The sequence below is a fragment of the Schistocerca piceifrons genome, chromosome 3 (genome assembly GCF_021461385.2).
Source record: "Schistocerca piceifrons isolate TAMUIC-IGC-003096 chromosome 3, iqSchPice1.1, whole genome shotgun sequence".
Lineage (NCBI taxonomy): Eukaryota > Metazoa > Arthropoda > Insecta > Orthoptera > Acrididae > Schistocerca > Schistocerca piceifrons.
This window is the reverse complement of record NC_060140.1, coordinates 191,758,031-191,779,166: the sequence shown is the minus strand read 5'-3', so window position 1 is coordinate 191,779,166 and position 21,136 is coordinate 191,758,031. Positions and strand designations below refer to the sequence as shown.

At 43.5% G+C, this 21,136-nt stretch overlaps 2 protein-coding genes across 2 annotated transcripts in view; one reads left to right on the top strand and one right to left on the bottom strand.

The window, feature by feature from the left end:
• LOC124787688 overlaps positions 1-446 on the bottom strand; it is a 47,528-nt gene extending 47,082 nt beyond the window's left edge. The window contains exon 1 of the mRNA XM_047254515.1: positions 225-446. Coding sequence (XP_047110471.1) covers positions 225-414 — 190 coding nt within the window. The 5' untranslated portion in view covers positions 415-446. The remainder of the gene's footprint in view (positions 1-224) is intronic.
• LOC124787687 (DENN domain-containing protein 5B) overlaps positions 1-21,136 on the top strand; it is a 475,881-nt gene that overhangs the window by 294,859 nt on the left and 159,886 nt on the right. The window lies entirely within an intron of this gene.

Sequence of the window (21,136 nt, the reverse complement as noted above, 5' to 3'; positions counted from 1 at the left end):
AGCGTACAGTTGAGATCGAGGCATGCGAATTACAAAAAGTGGTTTGCACTAGCGAGAGGACACGTGTGCGCGGAGAGCGAGCGATTTAAAGGGAGCTGAAACAAAGGCGGAGGCTTGCTAGCAGCCGGCGCTGGCCTTGGGCGGCCGGCCGGCTAGGGCCGCGTGACTGCGGCGGCGGTGGCGGCTGCGATGCGCGCCCACTCGCCGGCGCCCTGGCTGCTCACCTGGCACTTTGAGAGCGCGCCCGATCTCCTCCCACGCCTCCATGCGCATCCGCGGGTCCTTGTAGTGGAACGACGTCTTGTCGTAGAGGATGTTGTGCTGGTACACCTGCGCGATGAGCTGCTCCTCGGTGAAGGGCGGCTGGTGCGCGGCCGCGCCGGCCGGCGTGGACGTGGCTGAGGCGGCCGCCATGGTCGGCAATGCGTCGCACACTGGCCGGCTCTGGCAGCCGCGGCGCGCCACGCTACGCAACGCCGGCTTGCGTCACGTGCTCCCCTCGCTTCGCCTCGCCCGCGGCCGGCGACGCCATCACGCTGCCGTGCCGCCGCCGCCGCCGCAGCGTCGCCTTCTTCCTTTTGGCGCGGCCGTGGCCACAGCCGGCCGGGCCGTGGTTTTCCTGCCGCCGCGCAGCGCCGCTCCCAGGCGTCGCTTTCCAGCCGACGGACGCGGCCGGCCACCGACTGCGCCGCCACCGCCACGTTGCCGCATCTGCCGGCTCTGCGTCGTGGCGCGTTCCACGCTCGTAGACCTGCTAAATATAAATCCAACTAGACAGCTCGCTGGGACTAGTGTAGCGTTCGCGTGTTGCACAGGGGCGAATCTGTGTAAACATGATTCCTTCGTGTCTTGCTTGCAGTTGGCAGATCAGCTATTCCTGTATATTTCGTACTTCATAGCATTATATTTGCATTATATTTCCTCAGAAATCACATGCAACTGCAAGCTTGACAAGCATGCATGCTGAAGCACTTTGCACAAGCATACTGATTTGATATGATGGCGGACGTTGTCTTTGGTGTTTCGCTGCGCATATATAGCGAGCAAGAGTTTTTCGACTGTATCATCGCGCAGACTACGATCGAAAGAGTGATAATAATAATAATAAACGGCAGAGGCGTTCCTTCTCTTGAGCCACATGTCGAGCCTGGTTGTTTAAGGCGTTGCCTGGGAACAGAAAGGTCGTGGGACTCGAATCCCGGTCGGACCACGATCTTTCAGTCTGCGTTTTACTCTAGCCCTCATCAGTCAACGATGTGATGAGTCGCAGAAACGACATGTGGCTCGGATTCCACGTTCAGCTGCAGTTTCCCATTCCCTGGTTCGATAAAAAAAATGGTTCAAATGGCTCTGAGCACTATGCGACTGAACTTCTGAGGTCATCAGTCGCCTAGAACTTAGAACTAATTTAACCTAACTAACCTAAGAACATCACACACATCCATGCCCGAGGCAGGATTCGAACCTGCGACCGTAGCGGTCGCTCGGCTCCAGACTGTAGCGCCTAGAACTGCACACCCACTCCGGCCGGCCCTGGTTCGATAACTGAGAGAGTTTAGGCACACCAAGTCGCCAGATGGTGTCCAATTGAAAGACTTGCACCAGGCCATTGAGCCACATGAAATTATTGATATCCGAGCTACATATTACGCAGGAAGACGTAAGAAAGGTAAGGTGATCTGTATTCTACGCACAGCACAAATGCTTCGCGATAGTGTGACGACTGCTTCAAACGTGTGATTAAATTTGACAGACTTCGTTAGGACGATCACGCATTTTCTTGCCTGATCACTGGATAAGAAACTGAAAATTTGACGTGTTTGATCGTCACCAGAGGCTTTGATGTAATTTTGTGCAAGCAGTAGGTCTGTTCGAGGAGGCTGGAGGCTTGATCGATATTCAGTCACGCAAGCTTGTGCAAGCATACCGAAGTGGGCATGCTTGACATCTGTGCTGACAACATCCAGACTTATTCAAGGAATCTTCAGTTTTGCGGAAATCTTCGTAGCGGCCCCACGAGCACTGTGAAGCAAATGAATCGTAAATTGCAGGAAAAGTTTACTTTGAAAAATGCACTAAACAGTTGATGGTGTCAGGAACAGGCATGTCATTATTTAAAAATATAAATTCTCTCAGTTCCAGCTACAAGAACGAGCAGCGATATATGATATTTATTAATCCGGCGCGTGTTACCATTTGTTCCGTCAGCTCGCAAGACATCGTGGTCAGTGTTTCGTGCGATATTACAGTTTCTGTCACTATACCCTGCTTTTTAATCGAATATTTTGGGAGTAGTAAGAGATGCACTCATGTTTCTTTTTTTTATCCTGAAGTAATTAGAGTAAGTTAATGTGAGATACGTGCTCCGTTTTATTATGAAGTCATCCCACATGATATGTTTCCTCCTCCGCATTTTTTGCGTCTCAAAGTCAAATCTGACCTAAACGAGCAGATCCTCTTCGCCTAAACTTCATATATTGCAAACACAAACTTGATCTTTGTGGAGGCTAAGAGTATTCGCGTATTCTTGTGACACTATTCTTTTGATCCTGCATGCTTGTAAAGCTGTCAGATGTGTGTGTCTAACGTTACTCAGCTGACTCTACAAGTATACTCTTGTTCGTTTAGGTTGCAACTAATTATTCACTTAATAAGAAGTGGATAGCTGTGACTCAGAGATATTAGGTTGGTGCATAAGTACGAAGCGTTTTTGTTTTGCATGTTCGTATTCAGATTGCTATGGGTTTATTTATCGATTGTCTTTTTTATTTGTAATTCACATAGTGTCGTTTTGTTATTTGGAGGCAGTGAGTGGAGGTGTGAACGCAAGAAAATGGAATGCCAAGAGGAGAAATCGTAACATTTCCGAGATATTCTTCCGAGTTCAGTACAGGAGAGACAGCAGCAGAGGCAAGCAGAAGCATTTCCACCTTGTGTGGGGATAATGCCATTGAACAGGGCAAGGCAAGATAAACGTTTTTTCGTTTTAAGGTGGATCGTTCTGACATTATTGGTCCCCACATTCAGAAAGACCTTCGGGATTTGATGGAGATCGTTTAAACGCTTCAATCCGGAATGGTGCACGTCACTGCACTCGGAAACGGCAACGGCAAATGCGATAAACTGTGATCCTTCCACCGTCATGCGACATTTGAATGCAATGGGGAGGGTTCATAAATAGGGTGTATGGGTGCCGCATGCTCCACGCCAAAATCACTAAAACGGGTGGCAATATATGCATATCTGATACTGGTCACTTGAAATGGTGTCTTTATGCTAACATAAGAAAACAAAAGGAATGGTTGAGCCCAAAAAAAACAGCAGTTCCCCGTGCAGAGACCTGTGCGCTTCCACGAAAGATAATGTTATGCATCAGGTGGAAGAGCGACGGTGTGGCGTACTACGAATTGCTTCTCCAATGTATAACGGTCAGCGCTGACGTTTATTGTCAACAATTGAGACGTCTTGCAGTCGCAATCCAAGAACAACGACCAGGAAGACATTGTGACGTGATGCTATTCCACGATAACGCCCGCCTGCATTCTGCTAGACAGATAAAAAACACTGTACAGGAGTTGGGTTGAGAAGTCATTCCGACCCACCTTATTCATCTGATCTTGCGCCCTGATATTTTCACCTTTTCCGCTCTCTATTGGACAACTTCCTTTCCGGATAAAAACGCGTGCCGAACATGGGTCGACGAGTTCTTCGCCTCAAAACCACGTGATTTCTACAATCCCGGAATCGATAAAGTTATCCCAGCATTGAACTCGAGCACCAGCCCTATAATTTAGACCTACAAGAAATCATTTGGTGTGCTCAGCTCATTTTGAAGAAAGTTGCTACGAAGAAAATCATCCGAATGGGCGTCGACTAAAGGGAGTTTGCTTAACCCATAATATTTACATTTCCACCTCATATAAAAAAGAGTACAACTTTAGAATCAGTTTCCCGTATAGCAGTGTAGTGCACTGTACATTGATTCAGTTAATGTGCGTCTTCTGGTAACTAATTTCCGAATTCTGCATATTGGTAACGCATTTAGTGAAAATACAAACTCTTTTTTGCACTATGCCACACTTGATCTTAAAGGTGCGCTGAGCAGGGCTTGAATTACTCTTGTCAGAAAACGTATAGGTTCTACTTGTGACGTATTTGATTAGAGTGGGGACACATCCGCGTGCTCTTCAGTCTGCAGTCAGCATCCAGTTAATCACGTATTATATGTCTAAACAACCTAACTCAGTATATATGGTGACCTACATGTATTTTTTTCCAGGTTACGAAGAAACCACGTTATCCGAGAAGTCAAGCTGAGACTGTTCAAAACAAGTGAGAATGAAATGCGTGGTCAAAATTATATTCAGCATCACAATTATTACGTCAATCAAGACAAAGCCAGTTGAGGAAAATAAAGTACAAAATTGTGGAAACGAAAGTAGACCAAATGGTGCACATAAAAATAAGTTAACGGCAGTGAAAAATAAGTTCACTAGAGAGACGCATAAGATAGGCCGGTTAAAAAATATTCTACAAGTACTCAAAGTGAAAAACTTAGTGAATGATAAAATAATCGCTCATTAACCGTACTTATAGTGATATGATTAGATCGAAGCAGAAACAGATAACAACAGTATTCTGATAAATTAACAGCTTTCGTTCTCTAGCTGCTTACAGGTATGTTTTCAGTGCATTTATGACTGCAACATGAAGGTTCAAATGACTCTGAGCACTATGGGACTTAACATCTAAGGTCATCAGTCCCCTAGAACTTAGAACTACTTAAACCTAGCTAACATACGGACATCACACACAACCATGCCCGAGGCAGGATTCGAACCTGCGACCGTAGCGGTCGCGCGGTTCCAGACTGAAGCGCCTAGAACCGCTCGCTCACTCCGGCCGGCCGGCCAACATGAAGGTACATTACGCAAATGGTACAGTAGTATCGAAGGTTTGCAGGGAATTGCAGGAGAAAGGTTTGAAAGTATAAAAGCAGGAGAATAAACCCATGACGTGTTTTGTGTATTAATGTTCGACGAAATGTTAATTAAGTGTATTGAATAGTATGGAAATGAATTAGTGGGTTATGTTCATTTTTGATGTGTGCTTGCCTCACCAGTATTAGAGGGAAATGAGTGTAAGGAGACTTCGGTTCTTATGGCAGTAAGAGTCAGTGTAAGTGGAAGATTATAGGGTTATTACATGACTGATAGCGTTTCTGCTGTAGAGAAAGACAGTTATTGAAATGGCCTTTACGATGTCACATGGTGTAAATGTCACTGTATTAGCTGTTACTTGTGATCGACTTTCAACAAATATTACAATACGTAAGTCTTAAAGGAGAGTGTTGCCTCGCGTGTTCCTCCATTTCTCCGGAATCCAAATTGTCGTTCCCCAAGGTCGACTTCTACCAGATTTTCTTATTCTTCTGTAAATAATTGGCAATATTTATAAGAATGACTTATTAAAATGATAGTTTTGTAACGCGCCTTTCAGCACCAACCTTCTTTGGAATTGGAATTACTACATTCTTCCATAAGCAGGCGGTATTTCTCCCCTCTCAAATATCTTTCATCAGGCTAGGTGGACTAATTATGTCATGGCTGGCTCTCCCAGTGATCACAATAGTTCTCCAGGGGCCTCGTATCGAGTTAGATCTGTTAAACAATGCTCTGTCAAATTCCTCTCACAGTATCATATGTATCTTTATCTACTTCCTCTTCTCCTTCTACAATACAGTATTATCCTGAAATTTGTTTCACTTGTACAGATCGTCTACAAATTCCGTCTTACCTTCTTGCCATCTGAGCTCCATATCCTCGGGAAAAAAATGACTGTAGGTTCCCCTTGCTTTCAGCCGCTCGCAGTACCAGCAAAACTATGTTGGCTAATGTTACAAGGCCAGATAAGTCTGTCATCCAGATTGTTGTCCCTATAACTAATGAAAAGACAGCTGTTCCTTTCAAAGAACCACGGATTAATTTGGCTCAGTTACCTCTACGTCGTGGGTGCATGCGTATCGTTGAGACAGGCACGCCTCACCATCTTAGCAAAGGCCCATGGTTCACGGGAGGATGTGATTGTGTATATTAGAACACCGATTCATAAACCTATGATGCAAAGTTAAACTCAAATACTTGCATACTTAGTTTAACTGTAGAACCTATTCATTAATCTGATTTGTGAGGGAGAAAAGACAGTGGTCGCTTGATCATACATTATTATTGTTTGAAGAGAGACGGAGAAACTGAAGCGGTTGTGAGTTTTATCATCTAATAACATAATTCCAAAAAGCAATGTGCTCATTGAAATCGTCAAATTTTTTCCAACGGTGTTACAGCGAGATGTAGTCCCTGAACTGAAAGATAATCTAACTGAAAGTCAAGTTCCATGAAAATCAGGCTTGTATTTTGAAAACTTGTGTGAAACACTATGTTTAATTCGTTGTCACCATGTTGCAAATATATGCAACGTCAGTATACACGGAAATTGTAATTAGGCACGTAATGACCAAAGCTATTTTATTTTGTAATCAGTGATGTGTGTAGCATGTAAGATGTATTTATTTATTAAAAATGTTTATACTTGGGAAACATTAATGCTCTCAAACGGTTTCAGGTAGCCAATGAAAATTATCTCACACACATCCCAAAAACCGACGCCATGACCTTAGCTGCAGATGAAACGGTCTTCGCCTTCTTTGGAGTCGGTTCTCCAATTTGTGTCCATTGTTTCGATTGTTCTTTTGAGTGAACTAGTGGACCTTTGTTTCATCCATGGTTATAAATCAGCGTAAAAAAATCAGCGTTGTTGCGCGAAACTTCGCGAAACACTCAATTGAAACGTCTTATACGACACTGTTTTTGCTCAAGTGTGAGGAAACTCGGCACAGGCGTGGCACACGGTTTTCTCATGCCCAAATTTTCAGATAATATATGAAGAAGAGACTGATACTACCGCCATCAGCTGCTTTTAGACGGCGCATCCTGTTGAAAGGCAGCAATACATTCATGGGGGTTCAACTGTACGTAAAATTCCTCAAAGATTCGCGTATACACGGCAGTGTTTAGGTGTTGTTTAAAAAATATGGGACCCACAATCCGACTTGCTGACACGGCACAGCACACTCCGATTTTTTTCACTGTGAAGAAGTTTCTCATTAATCGCATAGGGATTGTTGTTCACTAGTATCTGGAGTTTTGGGAGTTCACATGACTTGTCAGGTGGAACCACGCTTCATCACACATGAATTACAGCAGCGCATCCAGCATTTCTCTTTCGACTATTTGACGTAATACAGCCACATATAGTAATTCACACGTTTTGCCTTATTTTCCTCCTTCCGTTCTTTGACCCATGACATTTTGTAGAGCTTCATCTCTATATGGTATAAAACACGTTGACGAGACCTACGCTGTACGTCAACTTGTTGCATCAGTTTACTTGCCGACATCTTTCGACTATGGACCATTCATGCTCGAATACCTGCGATCACATCAGGTGTACGAACAGACGAGACTCGCTTGTTTGAGTTTGCAGCTGACCGTATAGTAGCCCACTTTGTAACCAAACTCTTTATATTGCCCTTTGCTGGTATGGAAGCGACAGCAAACTTCTTTGCAAGAAGTCCTGCATTTCCTTTAATGAACTGGTAGAAACGTACGCCTTCACTGTTGCGATTCTTTCTTGAAGAGGATACATCTCGCTGAGGTATTTAATTCCCACGTCTTAACCTAGTCGCAATTCGTGTTGACAATGTAAAACATAGTCGCAACAGCTTCTAAACTTTAGATGACAGTAGGTGGGCGACAACGACCAGCCTCCGTACTTGGGGCCGGATTTTCGTGCGCCACCCTGTAGTACCATCTAGCGGAATCCAAAAATGTCAACGTTAAGATTTTCTTAAGAGTGTAGCTTTCCTGCTCAGTAACAAACAAAAATACTTGCAGCAGTAATGTTTTAAGATGTGCTTCATTTTAATTAACATATTGAATTCGGCCGAAGTAAAGGTGCTCGCTTACACAATGGGTCAAAAGTTTTCAGTCACCCACCACAACAATGGATCTGTGGTTGAAACAGAGATATCTTTTTGAATATTCTGTCATACGTCGGTTCCAATAATGGGTATAAACATGAAAAGGCTAAGCGCCTCTGTTGCGTATTAGACTGGTTGTTTGCACAGAAAGGCGCTAATGAGTATCCACAACAACACTGATGTGCCAAAGACAGTTCCATTCGAGTTGGCCTCAGACTTTGTTTGATTAGCTATCAGTCCGCAGTAGTTTACAGTACATTGTGTGCATCTACCAGTGTGTTATACCCCATCAGGTTCATACCGTATTATGTCCCAGTGGGACGGAAACAGGAGATTGGAAATGAGAAACGTGCTGTAATTGTAACTCTGCATCGAGAAGGCAATTCTAGTAGGACAAAAGCACAATCTACAGTGGTGTATACATTGCAGCGATGCTAGCAACCTGGTGCCAATGCAAGTGTTTACATCATACAGGAAAGATCAGTTCATATTGTACAGAGTAAACGCCAGAGGCCGACCGCTGTGGCCGAGCGGTTCTAAGCGCTTCAGTTCGGAACCGCGCTGCTGCTGAGGTCGCAGGTTCGAATCTTGCCTCGGGCATGGATGTGTGTGATGTCCTTAGGTTAGTTAGGTTTAAGTAGTTCTAAGTCTAGGGGACTGATGACCTCAGATGTTAAGTTCCATAGTGCTTAAAGCCATTTGAACCATTTAAACGTCAGAGGACTCCTATTTGCAGCTAAAATTCATGAGGAAGTAAATAGTACGAAAAGTTTCTCTCAACAGTGCAACGCCGTCTTTATAATCAAGGTTTGAAAGGGTGCATAGCGGAAAAAACTTTATTATGCAGACAAAATAAGGTGAATTGATTGCAATCGTAACAGAAAACACAAACTGGAGCGCGCAGCAGCGGTCGAAGGTGTTGTCCAAGTAGTTGGAAGCCATCGTCCAATAGTTGCTCGGCGACTTTGTGGAGAACGTGTAAAGAGTCAGCGTGTGACGCCAACGGTGAAACAGGGTGGAGGGTTGGTCTTGGTGTGGGGATGTTTTGTGGGTGATGAAGTCGGCGATCTAGTGAGAATTAATGGAACATTAAAGACGGAAGGATGTCATCACAGGATACTGGTCAGCAATGCAGTTCCATCTGACAAGACTTATAAAGCTGTGTTTGTTCTGCTGCAGAACAGTGATACCACATATGCTTCCAAATTGTGCAGAGGGTGTGTCAATAGAAAATAGAAATATAGGGAATTGATGAACATGATTTGGCCAAGTCAGTCACATGACTTAAATCCCATTGACCTTTTATGGGATGACCTTGATAGGGAAGTCAGGAAACTGCAATTACCTAATGAAGGTCCGTAATTCACAGACGTGTTGGACATTAATATCTGCAAAAACAACGCAAAATCCTATCTCCAGAATTGCAAGAGTTTGTGCACCTGTTCTGAGGGCAAAGGTTGGATACTTTGAATAGAGTAAAGTCTAAAAATATTGTGTTGTACTTAATGATATGAGAGAGAAAATATTTATTTTGTTGGTGTTTTTAGTTTGTACAATGTGTTTATACATTGAAATAAAGTATTATAGTTCTTATTATCGATGATCGAGTGTACCAGAGGGGTGGATAATCTGGAAATTGATAAAAATTGGCGTTGGTTGGATGTCATAAATACACACGTTATATTTATTTTCACGTGAGCACGTATTTTATACATTATTTTCTCGTAAATTTTACCCATATACTAATAAAAACACAGTTTTCTGCACTGAAATAACCAGTAAGTTTATTTTGGACCAGATTCGCATGTCGTTTATGTGCAGTATGCTGACGCAGGCTGTTCATCAGCATTATAGTTAGCTTAAAATTAGTTACTAGTTTTGACGTTAGGGCCACCGATAGGGACGTGACGCCGTTGCCCAAGTAACACCAGTTGCGAGCCGGGTATCCCTACTACGACACCAGCGGTTCGGTTGGTAAAAGCATCCCTGGTGCCCCTCGTGGATAAACATTACCACGTGCTGTCACGCAATCGTTGCATCTATGTTCATCTCTCGTTATAGAGTGGTATTTTCTGACGCTAAAATGTTGTGCCGTCGTCAGATATTGTGAAAAAGTGTTTTGTGTAGGCGTACCATTAATAACAGCGCATCGCGCCTGAACACACAAGGTCCGCAATAAAAATGGTCGTTCGGAAACACATTCACTGGCAGTGAAGATAATGTTATGTTGCAAAATATTCCTCCGTAATCGACAGTAATCACTGTTGTGATGGGTAAAGCTACAACAATGCAGTGGATGAAAGCGGATATAAAGAAATGCTCCACTGGATACAATTTTGTCGGAACTCAAGACAGATAATGATATCCCTCCAAGTTTAAACAATAATTTAATATGTTATCTACATTCCATATGAATCAATAAATCACCTACCATGCACCAAACGCAAATTCATAGCGATCCTTATTTTTCAAAAAATGGTTCAAATGGCTCTGAGCACTAAGGGACTTAACATCTGAGGTCATCAGTCCCCTAGAACTTAGAACTACTTAAACCTAACTAACCTAAGGACATCACACACATGCATGCCCGAGGCAGGATTCGAACCTGCGACCGTAGCAGTCGCGCGGTTCCGGACTGTAGCGCCTATAACCGCTTGGCCACTGCGGCCGGCCTTAATTTTCATTGCAAACTTTTAAGTATTTCTTGCAGTAGTTTACCTAATATCGAAATTCTACAATAACATGAGCATTAACGAAATGACGGGCAGTTCATCATGAAGCTGACGAATTAGCCTATGAGATGTGGAAGACTCAAATGTTTCTTTAGAGTCGTTTGAGAAAGATTGCAGATCGGCGATCTTCCTGTTCACGCAGCCGTGTAGGCCTGGCATTATCGTCAACTGCTGAAGCGCCCGGCTCACGCTGGCAACTACGCTTGCCTCCACTCGCTCAGTACTGAATTGTCAAAAGTCGCAACTAATTTTAAACGCACTATAGTTCGACCGAAGTTGTTTCCGCCTAACAATCCAAATAAACTATTATTTATTTCAGCTGCGTTCTTGCTTGAGCCATTTATCATCACCGCCTGCAGACGAACAAACGGCGATGATTTCTACATCAGAAATCATACGTCAGCCAGTGTCATTTCGGAGCCAGTCATACGTCATTAGCACTTACGTCAGAACATTATGTGTCTATGAACACAACACCTTCTTTCTCTTTGATGTCGCTTTGCACTAGCAACAAGCAGGGGCAAAACAGTAGTGTGCAGCTCATTTTTAATATGGTAACTGATACTGTGCAGGAACCATTTAGGACGGTTGGCTGAATTTAAATTTAATTATTGGCGTCGTCAATTGTTGCCGCTGTTGCATCTAGAGTATCAGATATTGTACAGTTAAAGTACTACGAAAATAATTAAAGAAAACGACTTGGATGAACAATCTGGATTACTGAAAGCCGGACAACAGTTAACCCTGTATGTACAGTCCTCACCTCTCGTAAAATGCAAATTTAGCAGTAAAACTTGCAGGAACAAAGGACCTATAATGTTATTGTTGTCAATAATGCTAGAAAGAGTAAATGGTAATAATGAAACCTTGTTACCCGAAGGGTTCTTGGTCGTTTGGCTGGTCTGGTTTTGCTTGCTGCATAATCAGGGCAAGCTTGTATGCTGAACTAGTTTCATTGTGTGCACTGCCCTACCTCCTCCGTCTATCCACTCGGCTGTTGTGCGTCTCCCTCCCTAGTTTCATGATTCAAAAGCTATACGTAATATTATAATGAAATGCCTCGTACATCTACAATTTGACCATTGCGTTGCCACCAGTTGATCACCTGGTCGTAAGTCGCAACAATTTGTAGCTCCTTGTTTTTCTTGAATGCCAGACGCGTCTGTTACAGGGCCCGCAAATGATGGGAAATCGCTACACCACGATTTGGAAATTAAATTGAAATAAGTAATAATTTTTGTGGTTGTGTACTAAAAATCGTCAGCTGCAGTGAAGGAAGTAGGCTGTTTACGCCATATGTTTGTGGAATAGGTCAGCTTTTTTTCTGTACTCGTTCCTATCTTAATAGATCGTGCGTTAGGCCCGTGGAACAAAAGATGAGGAAAGAGTCTAGCTGTTGCCAAGACAAGCTTGGGAAACTTCTTAAAATCACTCTCATGCTGTCCACCGCCGGCCGCGGTGGCCATGCGGTTCTGGCGCTGCAGTCCGGAACCGCGGGACTGCTACGGTCGCAGGTTCGAATCCTGCCTCGGGCATGGGTGTGTGTGATGTCCTTAGGTTAGTTAGGTTTCAGTAGCTCTAAGTTCTAGTGGACTTATGACCTACGATGTTGAGTCCCATAGCGCTCAGAGCCATTTGAACCATTTTGCTGTCCACTAGACCAAAGGCCTTTAATTGGGGGTGCGAATTTGACCTGGGAAAATAATGCTGGTCAAAATGCGTTGGTCTAAATAGGGACTAGACGAAAAATATATAGGGGCAGATTGATAAGTGGAATAAGATAACTAATTACTTAAAAGTAATGCTGTCATACGGATGCTACTAGCACTCCACTCGGCGAGACACAAAAAATTCCATAGTGAATCAACTGCCATCAGTTCAGTGTGCGTTACGGTCCCTGTAAACGATCAAACAATTTGTCAGACTCCACTAATCTGTCAGGTAATTTGGCAGTTGGGAGCTGTGTGACGTTTTTGCAAAAATAGACTGAATCTGACATGTTTGATAGAAATTTTGATCGACGGACGATGTGACAAGATGTCGGACGTTGTATGTGTTGATGTTTCGCCGCGCCCGCGCATGTTTAGCGAGTTTTTCTAACTGTATCGTGTGGAAATTACTTTCACAATGTGGATAAGAAGCAAAGAGCATCAGCGATTACCACAATGGTAGACCTGTTCTGTCTTTCCCAGCTGCATATTATGCAGATGAACGCTAAGAAGAAAGTAGGTATACGGTATTGCAGTGAGTGGAAAAAAACCCGAAGCTCTCCGGTTCTTCCATGAACGTTGTAATGTTCCCGCATTGTGGTATTTTAGTGCACTTTCAGTTTCTTTTCATGTATATATTTATCTCTCAATTTCAGTCATTTCCCTGGACCAGCATATTGTTTTATTTTTCTCCTTGATGCACAGTGGCCGGCCGTTGTGGCCGAGCGGTTCTAGGCGCTACAGTCTGGAACCGCGCGACCACTACGGTCGCAGGTTCGAATCCTGCCTCTGGCATGGATGTGTGTGATGTCCTTAGGTTAGTTAGGTTTAAGTAGTTCTAAGTTTTAGGGGACTGATGAACTCAAAGTTAAGACCCATAGTGCTCAGAGCCATTCGGACCATTCGATGCACAGTGCGAAAGTTAAAGCAGGAAATACATTATCTGCATTGTTAACTATTCCCGTCAGTGTTAAGATCCGTCACATCGTGACAGCTTCTGTAACACATGAATAAACGAAATTTAACGTAAGGGGGCGTCCATTAATTATTACAGTGCGCGCAAAATGCCGCGGCCGCTAGATCTGCAGTTGGCTGGGGAAATGTGGGGAGAGCGGCAGTGGTGGGTGATCGCTCAGAGCGTTGTAGGGGAAATGCCAAGCGCCGGAGGGGAAGTGCCGTTCTCAACCAAAGCTTGCGGTACCTGTTCTTTGGTTATTGTCTATAAAGAATTCCGCCGAAAATGCAGCGATTTATTTTCGCTTGGTTCGTTAACTATTTGTAACTTTTCCTAGGAAGTCACGATTGGGGAATTTTGAGTAAAACCTACACATTTCTCTTGTTGCCATATTAAATTTTTTTTTCCAAAACTCAGCAGAGTTTACAGTGTCTCACATCACTAAGATGTTGTGCCGACATAATTGCGAGAGAATTCTGAAATAGTGGTTTAATAAGTGAGGAACTGAGGAAAAGTAAAGTCAGCATCTTACGAAAAAGCACATCCTCGGTACAAAATAGACATGTAATGACTTCACTTATGTTCCAAAACGTGGTGTTTCTCGTTTCACCAGCTGGTCGATGGCTCTTAAAAATTATATTCTTTCATTGAAAAAGTCTGTAGTTTGGAGTAACACAGTAGATAATGAAGTTGTGTATAATAACTGTACAGGAAAGTACTCTCCTCTTTGTGTGCTACCATTTGCCAAAATCTCATTTCGATATCCCAAAACATTTATGAAATACGAGGAATGTTGTGGATATATCACTGTGGCTTCATCGCTGGCGCGGTGCGATCGCCAATGAATGCGCTACGTCAAATTAATTATCTCGAGATTGGTGACAGATAGAGACCACCAACCCAAAGAAAAATTCAGTATCTTAGCTTAATTTCACACGCAGCAATATGTAATATGCATGAGATTCAAAGTCATAGCGACCCCTATTTTTCATTGTAAACTTTTTTGAATTTCGCGCAGTGTCTCACTTCCACGTAAATATCACAATAACTATGACCCGTAACGAAATGATGGGCACATCATAATCAACCTGACGTATAAAGCTACAAGTAAAGAAAAAAGTAATATCTTTACCGAATGGGTTCTGTAAAATCGTTTGAAAAAGACTGCAGGTGGCGAACTCTTGTCGGCCTCCCTTGGTGAACGAACTCGCCCAACTTGGTTCAAATGGCTCTGAGCACTATGGGACTCAACTGCTGAGGTCATTAGTCCCCTAGAACTTAGAACTAGTTAAACCTAACTAACCTAAGGACATCACACACATCCATGCCCGAGGCAGGATTCGAACCCGCGACCGTAGCGGTCTCGCGGTTCCAGACTGCAGCGCCAGAACCGCGCGGCCACTTCGGCCGGCGAACTCGCCCAACTCCCTTGGATGAAAAGTGGTCACTGCGCATGGGCTTCCGTATCCTGTACAACCCATACGTGTGACACTTAGGGAGGTGGGAGGCAAGAGGGGGTCAGCCAAATCTCACGACATCTCACCTAGGGGGAAGGGAGGGGTTGTAAAAAGGCCAAAATCGCCTCACGTAATTAATGGGCGCCCCCTAACGAACTGTTGATTGTGGCAACTTCATGACCTCAGCTACCGTAGGCAATGTAGCTACTGGTTTCAGAGAATGAGAGATCGACCCTTACGATCCCCTTGTGTTCAATGAACATGATTTTGCTGCGGCGAAAACCACACATCGATGACAATCTAAATGGTGCAATGTATGCTGATTTCCTAAGTAATGTTCTACCGATGTTACTTCAAGATGTTTCACTTCATGACAGAATGGCGATGTACTTGAAGCGGTATTGAATAGCATGTTTCATGACAGGTGGATTGGTCGTGGAAGCACCATACGATGGCCTGCACGTTCACCGGATCTGACGTCCCCGGATTTCTTGCTGTGGGGAAAGTTGAAGGATATTTGCTATCGTGATCCACCGACAGCGCCTGACAACATGCGTCAGCGCAATTTCAAAGCACGTGCGAACATTACGGAAGACGAACTACTCGCTGTTGAGAGGAATTTCGTTACACGTATTGCCAAATTCATTGAGGTTGACGGACATCATTTTGAGCATTTTTTTTATTAATGTGGTATTTACAGGTAATCACGCTGTAACAGCATGCGTTCTCAGAAATGATAAGCTCACAAAGGTACATGTATCACATTGGAATAACCGAAATAATATGTTCAAACGTACCTACGTTCCGTATTTTAATTTTTAAAAAAACCTACCTGTTACCAACTGTCCGTCTAAAATTGTGAGCCATATGTTTGTGATTATTACAGCGCCATCTATCACAAAGCGAAAAAAGTGGCCCAACTAAAACATTCATATTTCTTTACATACTACACGAATGTGTAATAAAAAATGGGGGTTCCTATTTAAAAAAAAAACGCAGTTGATATCCGTTTGACCTATGGCAGCGCCATCTAGCGGGCCAACCATAGCGCCATCTGCCCCCTTCAAGCTAGACGAGTTTCGTTCTTTGTAGTTTTTTCGTTTGATGCTTATTTCGTGAGATATTTGGCCCCGTCACTATCAATCGACCACCCTGTATAATTAAGGCAATGACTGCTAATGATCCCTTCAGTGCAGATGCACAGCAAGCTCGAACTCTTACGGGAATCGGCGAAATGCCGCGAATAATGAGGCTAATGAGTAGGGTCACTGCTTGAGTGATGTACGGTATAATTTGGGAATTTGTGCCAGACGGGAGGCGTGCAAGGGTAGTCCGTACGGTTATAGTGAGAGACTAGGGTTCGAATACTGGTGCGGGACAAATTTTCAACTTGCCCCATTGATATAAAGCGATGCCCACGGATAGCTAATGCCATTAATTCCTTTGTTTCTTTACCATTGTTTAAAGAAAGGACATGGGTGACAAAGCAGATAAGTCACATATACGCGAAGCGAAAATCTTAATTAACAAGGTCATGTATAAAAACCGATTTGATTGATAAGGAAGCACACAGTGTGAAACAAAATTCCAGAAAACAACAAAGGAAAAATTGGAAAGAAGCCATAATGTGGCGTCTTGCAAGTGGTGAATCTACTGTCACTCTTCACCAGCAGAGACAAATGCCACACATGGTGGGATGGAAAGTGCTCGAACTTTAGTGGAAGCAAGCCACGGACGCGACCTCTACTGTGGTTGACGAAAACTAATGTGCGAAAATCAGGAAGTAACGCCATTTCCTTCGGCGGGTTATGTTTTGCAAGTGGTGGTGAACGGAATCGAGCAGCGAACTGCTAGTAAGACGTTTCTGGTTTAATCAGACTTTTATTAATGTTGGAAACAGAGGTATGGCCGCCGCTGGAGAAGAGCAGTCGACACCGGGATGCCGTAATGAGCTGCAGAGCCCGGGGAGCCGTAGTCACGCGTCGGTAGGTACGCCTGGGCAGCGGCGTGGTTGTGATACTAAGGAAACGTAACTTAAGGGTGCGTTTATGCCGCTACCTCACTGCTCGACGGTCCATTGAACTTTCACCATCGCTGCTCGCTCCGATCCTCGCCAGGCGATGGTACGAAGGTTTGTGTTCCGCGCTGCGACTATCGCTGTTGGGCCGTCCGCATACTGAGCGACTGAAAAGGAACGCAAGAGGCAGGCAATCCACATCGGCAACTGGTTGCCGACTAGCTGGCACACGGCTCAAAACTTAGGACTGAGAAACTGCAGTTTCCGTGTACGAGCATGGAGGAAAGGGAGTGTTGTTTGTCGCACCGAGCATCTTTTACTTAAACTCGACATGTAGAGTAGGCTACAGGTTCATGCTCATTGGAAAATGTGGTTCTCTATTATTATTACACAGGTGTAAGAAAAGAAAATTCTGGATTCATGCGTACATCCAAGGAAATTTAACTGCAGGCAGCTTAAGAGCTGTAACTGACAGTTTAGAATTTCATAGTTTTTTTTTATAGATCGACGCAACAGTGCTACAGTGTTTTAACGCAGTTGATTTCTTCCACCATAACACAGCATTAGTTTTACTATGAAAACCCAAGTAACTTGAGATTTATATACATTGAAATGTGGTGATGGTGGTCTGTGTTGGTTGAATCATTTGCGTGTGAACAGCATTGTGTTTACACGTATCGGACATTTGCGTCTTTTCTGTCTTTTTTGCGTTTTCAATGTTCTTTTCCACTCGACAAACGCTGCTAGTCACACCAAAGAATACCGTACTTTTGGTACTATTTGCAATTTTTTGTACATTTCCTTCCATTAGTGTACCGATAATTTTGTTTTAAACAACAGCTACACAGTACATTACATTACACATATCATATGAAAGTGTTTTCCTACTACAAACCATGCTCTCTCTACCAAACCTCCTGTAATACTAGGGAGCTTGTAGTTGTTTAAAATGGGATGTTTTTCGACTTCTTGTACAAAGCTAATATTCACAACCTGTTATCTTCAAATTAACCAACACAGAGCTAGTATCGTTGGCAACGCGTACGCCGAGTCTATGACATTTGGTTGATTACACGTTGCAAGCGATCTACTAGTGAATTACTCTGCAGTCGCGCTTTCTGCGGAGCCCTGTTGAACTACACAGGTAGTTTCGCGATCAACCGGTTACCAACTAGCGTCGGCAGTGGGCTTCATTTGTATCGCTCCGTGTGCGAAGGTCTTAAGGTAAGTACACACTTGTATACAAAATCGAGCGATTGCCTATAGACATTGTAGAGGGACAGCATAAAGACGTGTATACTCCATTCACCGAAACAAGAGACGTACTGTAAACACGGCAAGGCGCGTGACCACAGCGCCGCCGTCGAGGGGTGTACAAGGCAGGGCCGTCAGAAATTAAAAAAATGAAAGTCGTTTTTTTTATAATATGGCACCTGAACATGATAGTGATCCGAGAACTACCTTTCGACACCTTTTTTTACATTACATTAAAATTTATTGTCACTGAAGAAGAGAAATATTTAAGCTTTCAGGAAAAGTTGTTTTTTCGCGTTACTCTATATTTATCACGCCATATTTCCTAAACTGTGTGTCGCACAGCAAAATAATTTTATAATTGCCTTCAGTACTATATGTTGATGACGTCTGAAAATTTTCTGCCCAATAGAGTCAGCAATAGTGAAGTAATAAATTAAAATCTCACGTCTGATGCAGAAGTTTTACCAAATCATCCGGAATACAGTAAGCGACAAACTTTTCCCCTTTAAATTTTTTGGTGGGGGTGTAAGCGAGAAAAGTTTCAGAAAGGTTTGAATTTAATTTTGTAGTTTGTTCGAATGCGATGGGTGCAACCGTTTGTCCTTTATGAGCGATGCATTGTGCGGTTCGCAGGCGCGGCGCTCAGTCAGTGTGGCTGTCTGTTGCAGGTGTGAGCTCGTTAGTGGGTGTTGTACAGCGGCGATTTCAGGATATCTTAAGTTCATCTGTAAAGACGCTTGAAAGACTAGTTGTTGATTATTAGAGTAAGTCATGCTGAGCATTCACTGTTTATGTGCGCACCCAATAGCATCGCATGGTTTCTTATTTTTTACATTCACTTATTTCATTAGCATCACATACGGCTGTCCTCATTATGCCATCCACGGATTCAGCGAGCGAGGTCGACGTGTCAGTTCTGAGTCCACCAAAGAAGCGAGCAAAGAAGAAATCATTAAGTTCTTCTGAAAAGCACATGGTGCTTAATGTGTATAAAACGGAACTGTTACATCCAGAGCAGTCGATGAGTGAAATTGTTTCGGAAACAGCCGCAGCTACAGGTGTTGGACGTTCTTCAGTGTATCATGTGATAAGTGAGTACAAGGCCACACACTCTTTGAAGTCTCCCAAGAAAGGAAAATTACGACAGAAACTTTCTGAAAGTGTTGATGACTTCGATAGAAATGCGATACGATGGAAAGTACCCGAATTTTTTTTTTCGTAACGAATTGGCAACAATTGACAAAGTGCTTACAGTCGTGAACGAAACGATGCAGATCTGGGCAATTTTCGGAGAACTACATTTTGTAAGTTATTGAGAGAAATGAATTTCAAATATGTCCGGCGTGGGCGCGATAGCATGTTAATAATAATGACATCATTTTATAAAGGCGGCGTTACCTTCGAACCATTAAACGACTGGGAGATGAAGGCAGACCCATTTACTATTTGGACGAGACGTGGGTGAACGCAGGACATACCCGAAGTTACGTCTGGGTAGATGACACTATAAATTTCTCAAAACAAGCGTTTCTGTTCGGATTATCCACCGGAAGCACTCAGGTAAAGAGAAACGACTGATTATCGCACACATTGGCAGCAAAGCAGAGTTCGTTGAAGGATGTTTGTGGACTTTCGAATCCAAGAAATGAGGAGATTATCATGAGGAGATGTGCGCCGAAACCTTCGAGAAGTGGTTTCAAGATGTTCTTCCTCAGCTTCAGGAAAAGTTCTTGATAAGGCGCCGTACCATTCTCGGAGAAAAGAAAAAGTTCCTAACGCGAATTCCAATAAGCACGAAATATCAGGGTGGCTGAAATCTAAAAACATCGATTTCGAAGACGGTATGTTGAAGAAAGAGCTTTTAGATATAGTTAAAAATCACAGAACAGCGCACAACGAATACGCAATACATGAAATGGCGAAGAATGCAGGGAAAACAGTTTTCAGAATTCCTCCGTACCACTGTGAAATTAAACGCGAGTTAGTGTGGGCCAGAATCAAAGGCTATGTAGCAGCGCAAAACAAAACATACAACATGCCGGAAGTTAAAGTACTGCTAGAAGAAGCAGTAAGAACAGTGACTGCAGAGGATTGGAACAAGTGCGTCCTCCATGTCGTAGAAAAAGTGGGAACTCAAACGTGGAAATTAGACTGCATTATAGAGGAGAGAGAGGAGCGGTTTGTTATAAACCTCAAGGAAAACAGTTCACGTTAGACAGAGTGAACCTTGTTTCGTCCTTTATCATTATTATTACTGGTATTGTTATTAAAATTAACAATTAATTGTGTTTGAATGGAGCGTTTTGTTAGCAACCTGAATGAAAATAAATCTGCTTCGACAGAATGAACTCAGTTTAACATTACTGTTAAATTTATTTCGTACATTGTTCCCCAGGTTTCTCACGGTCCGCTGTGACAGACAGCTCGGCAGCCAGCCGAACGCCGCCAGCTGCAAAGCGCGCGCCTAGGATTTTCCACACCCCTACGTATCACGTGAACACCGAATGCTTTCTCTGGAAACGAGCGTAGTCGCTCACGTGACACTTTGTTTCGTCCCAGCTCTCGGTGAATAGACTTTAGCTACACAATGTATACAGACAGTCTAGATACTTTGTCTCCTGTAGACGCTTTGACGCCTTGTTCCTCGATTTTTGCTAAATATGGCTGATGTTGTGTATTGATAATAATGGATAGTGTTGTTGTTGTGGTCTTCAGTCCTGAGACTGGTTTGATGCAGCTCTCCATGCTACTCTACCCTGTGCAAGCTTCTTCATCTCCCAGTACCTACTGCAGCCTACATCCTTCTCAATCTGCTTAGTGTATTCATCTCTTGGTCCCCTTCTACGCTTTTTACCCTCCACGCTGCCCTCCAATACTAAATTTGTGATCCCTTGATGCCTCAGAACATGTCCTATCAACCGATCCCTTCTTCTAGTTCAGTTGTACCACAAGCTCCTCTTCTCCCCAATTC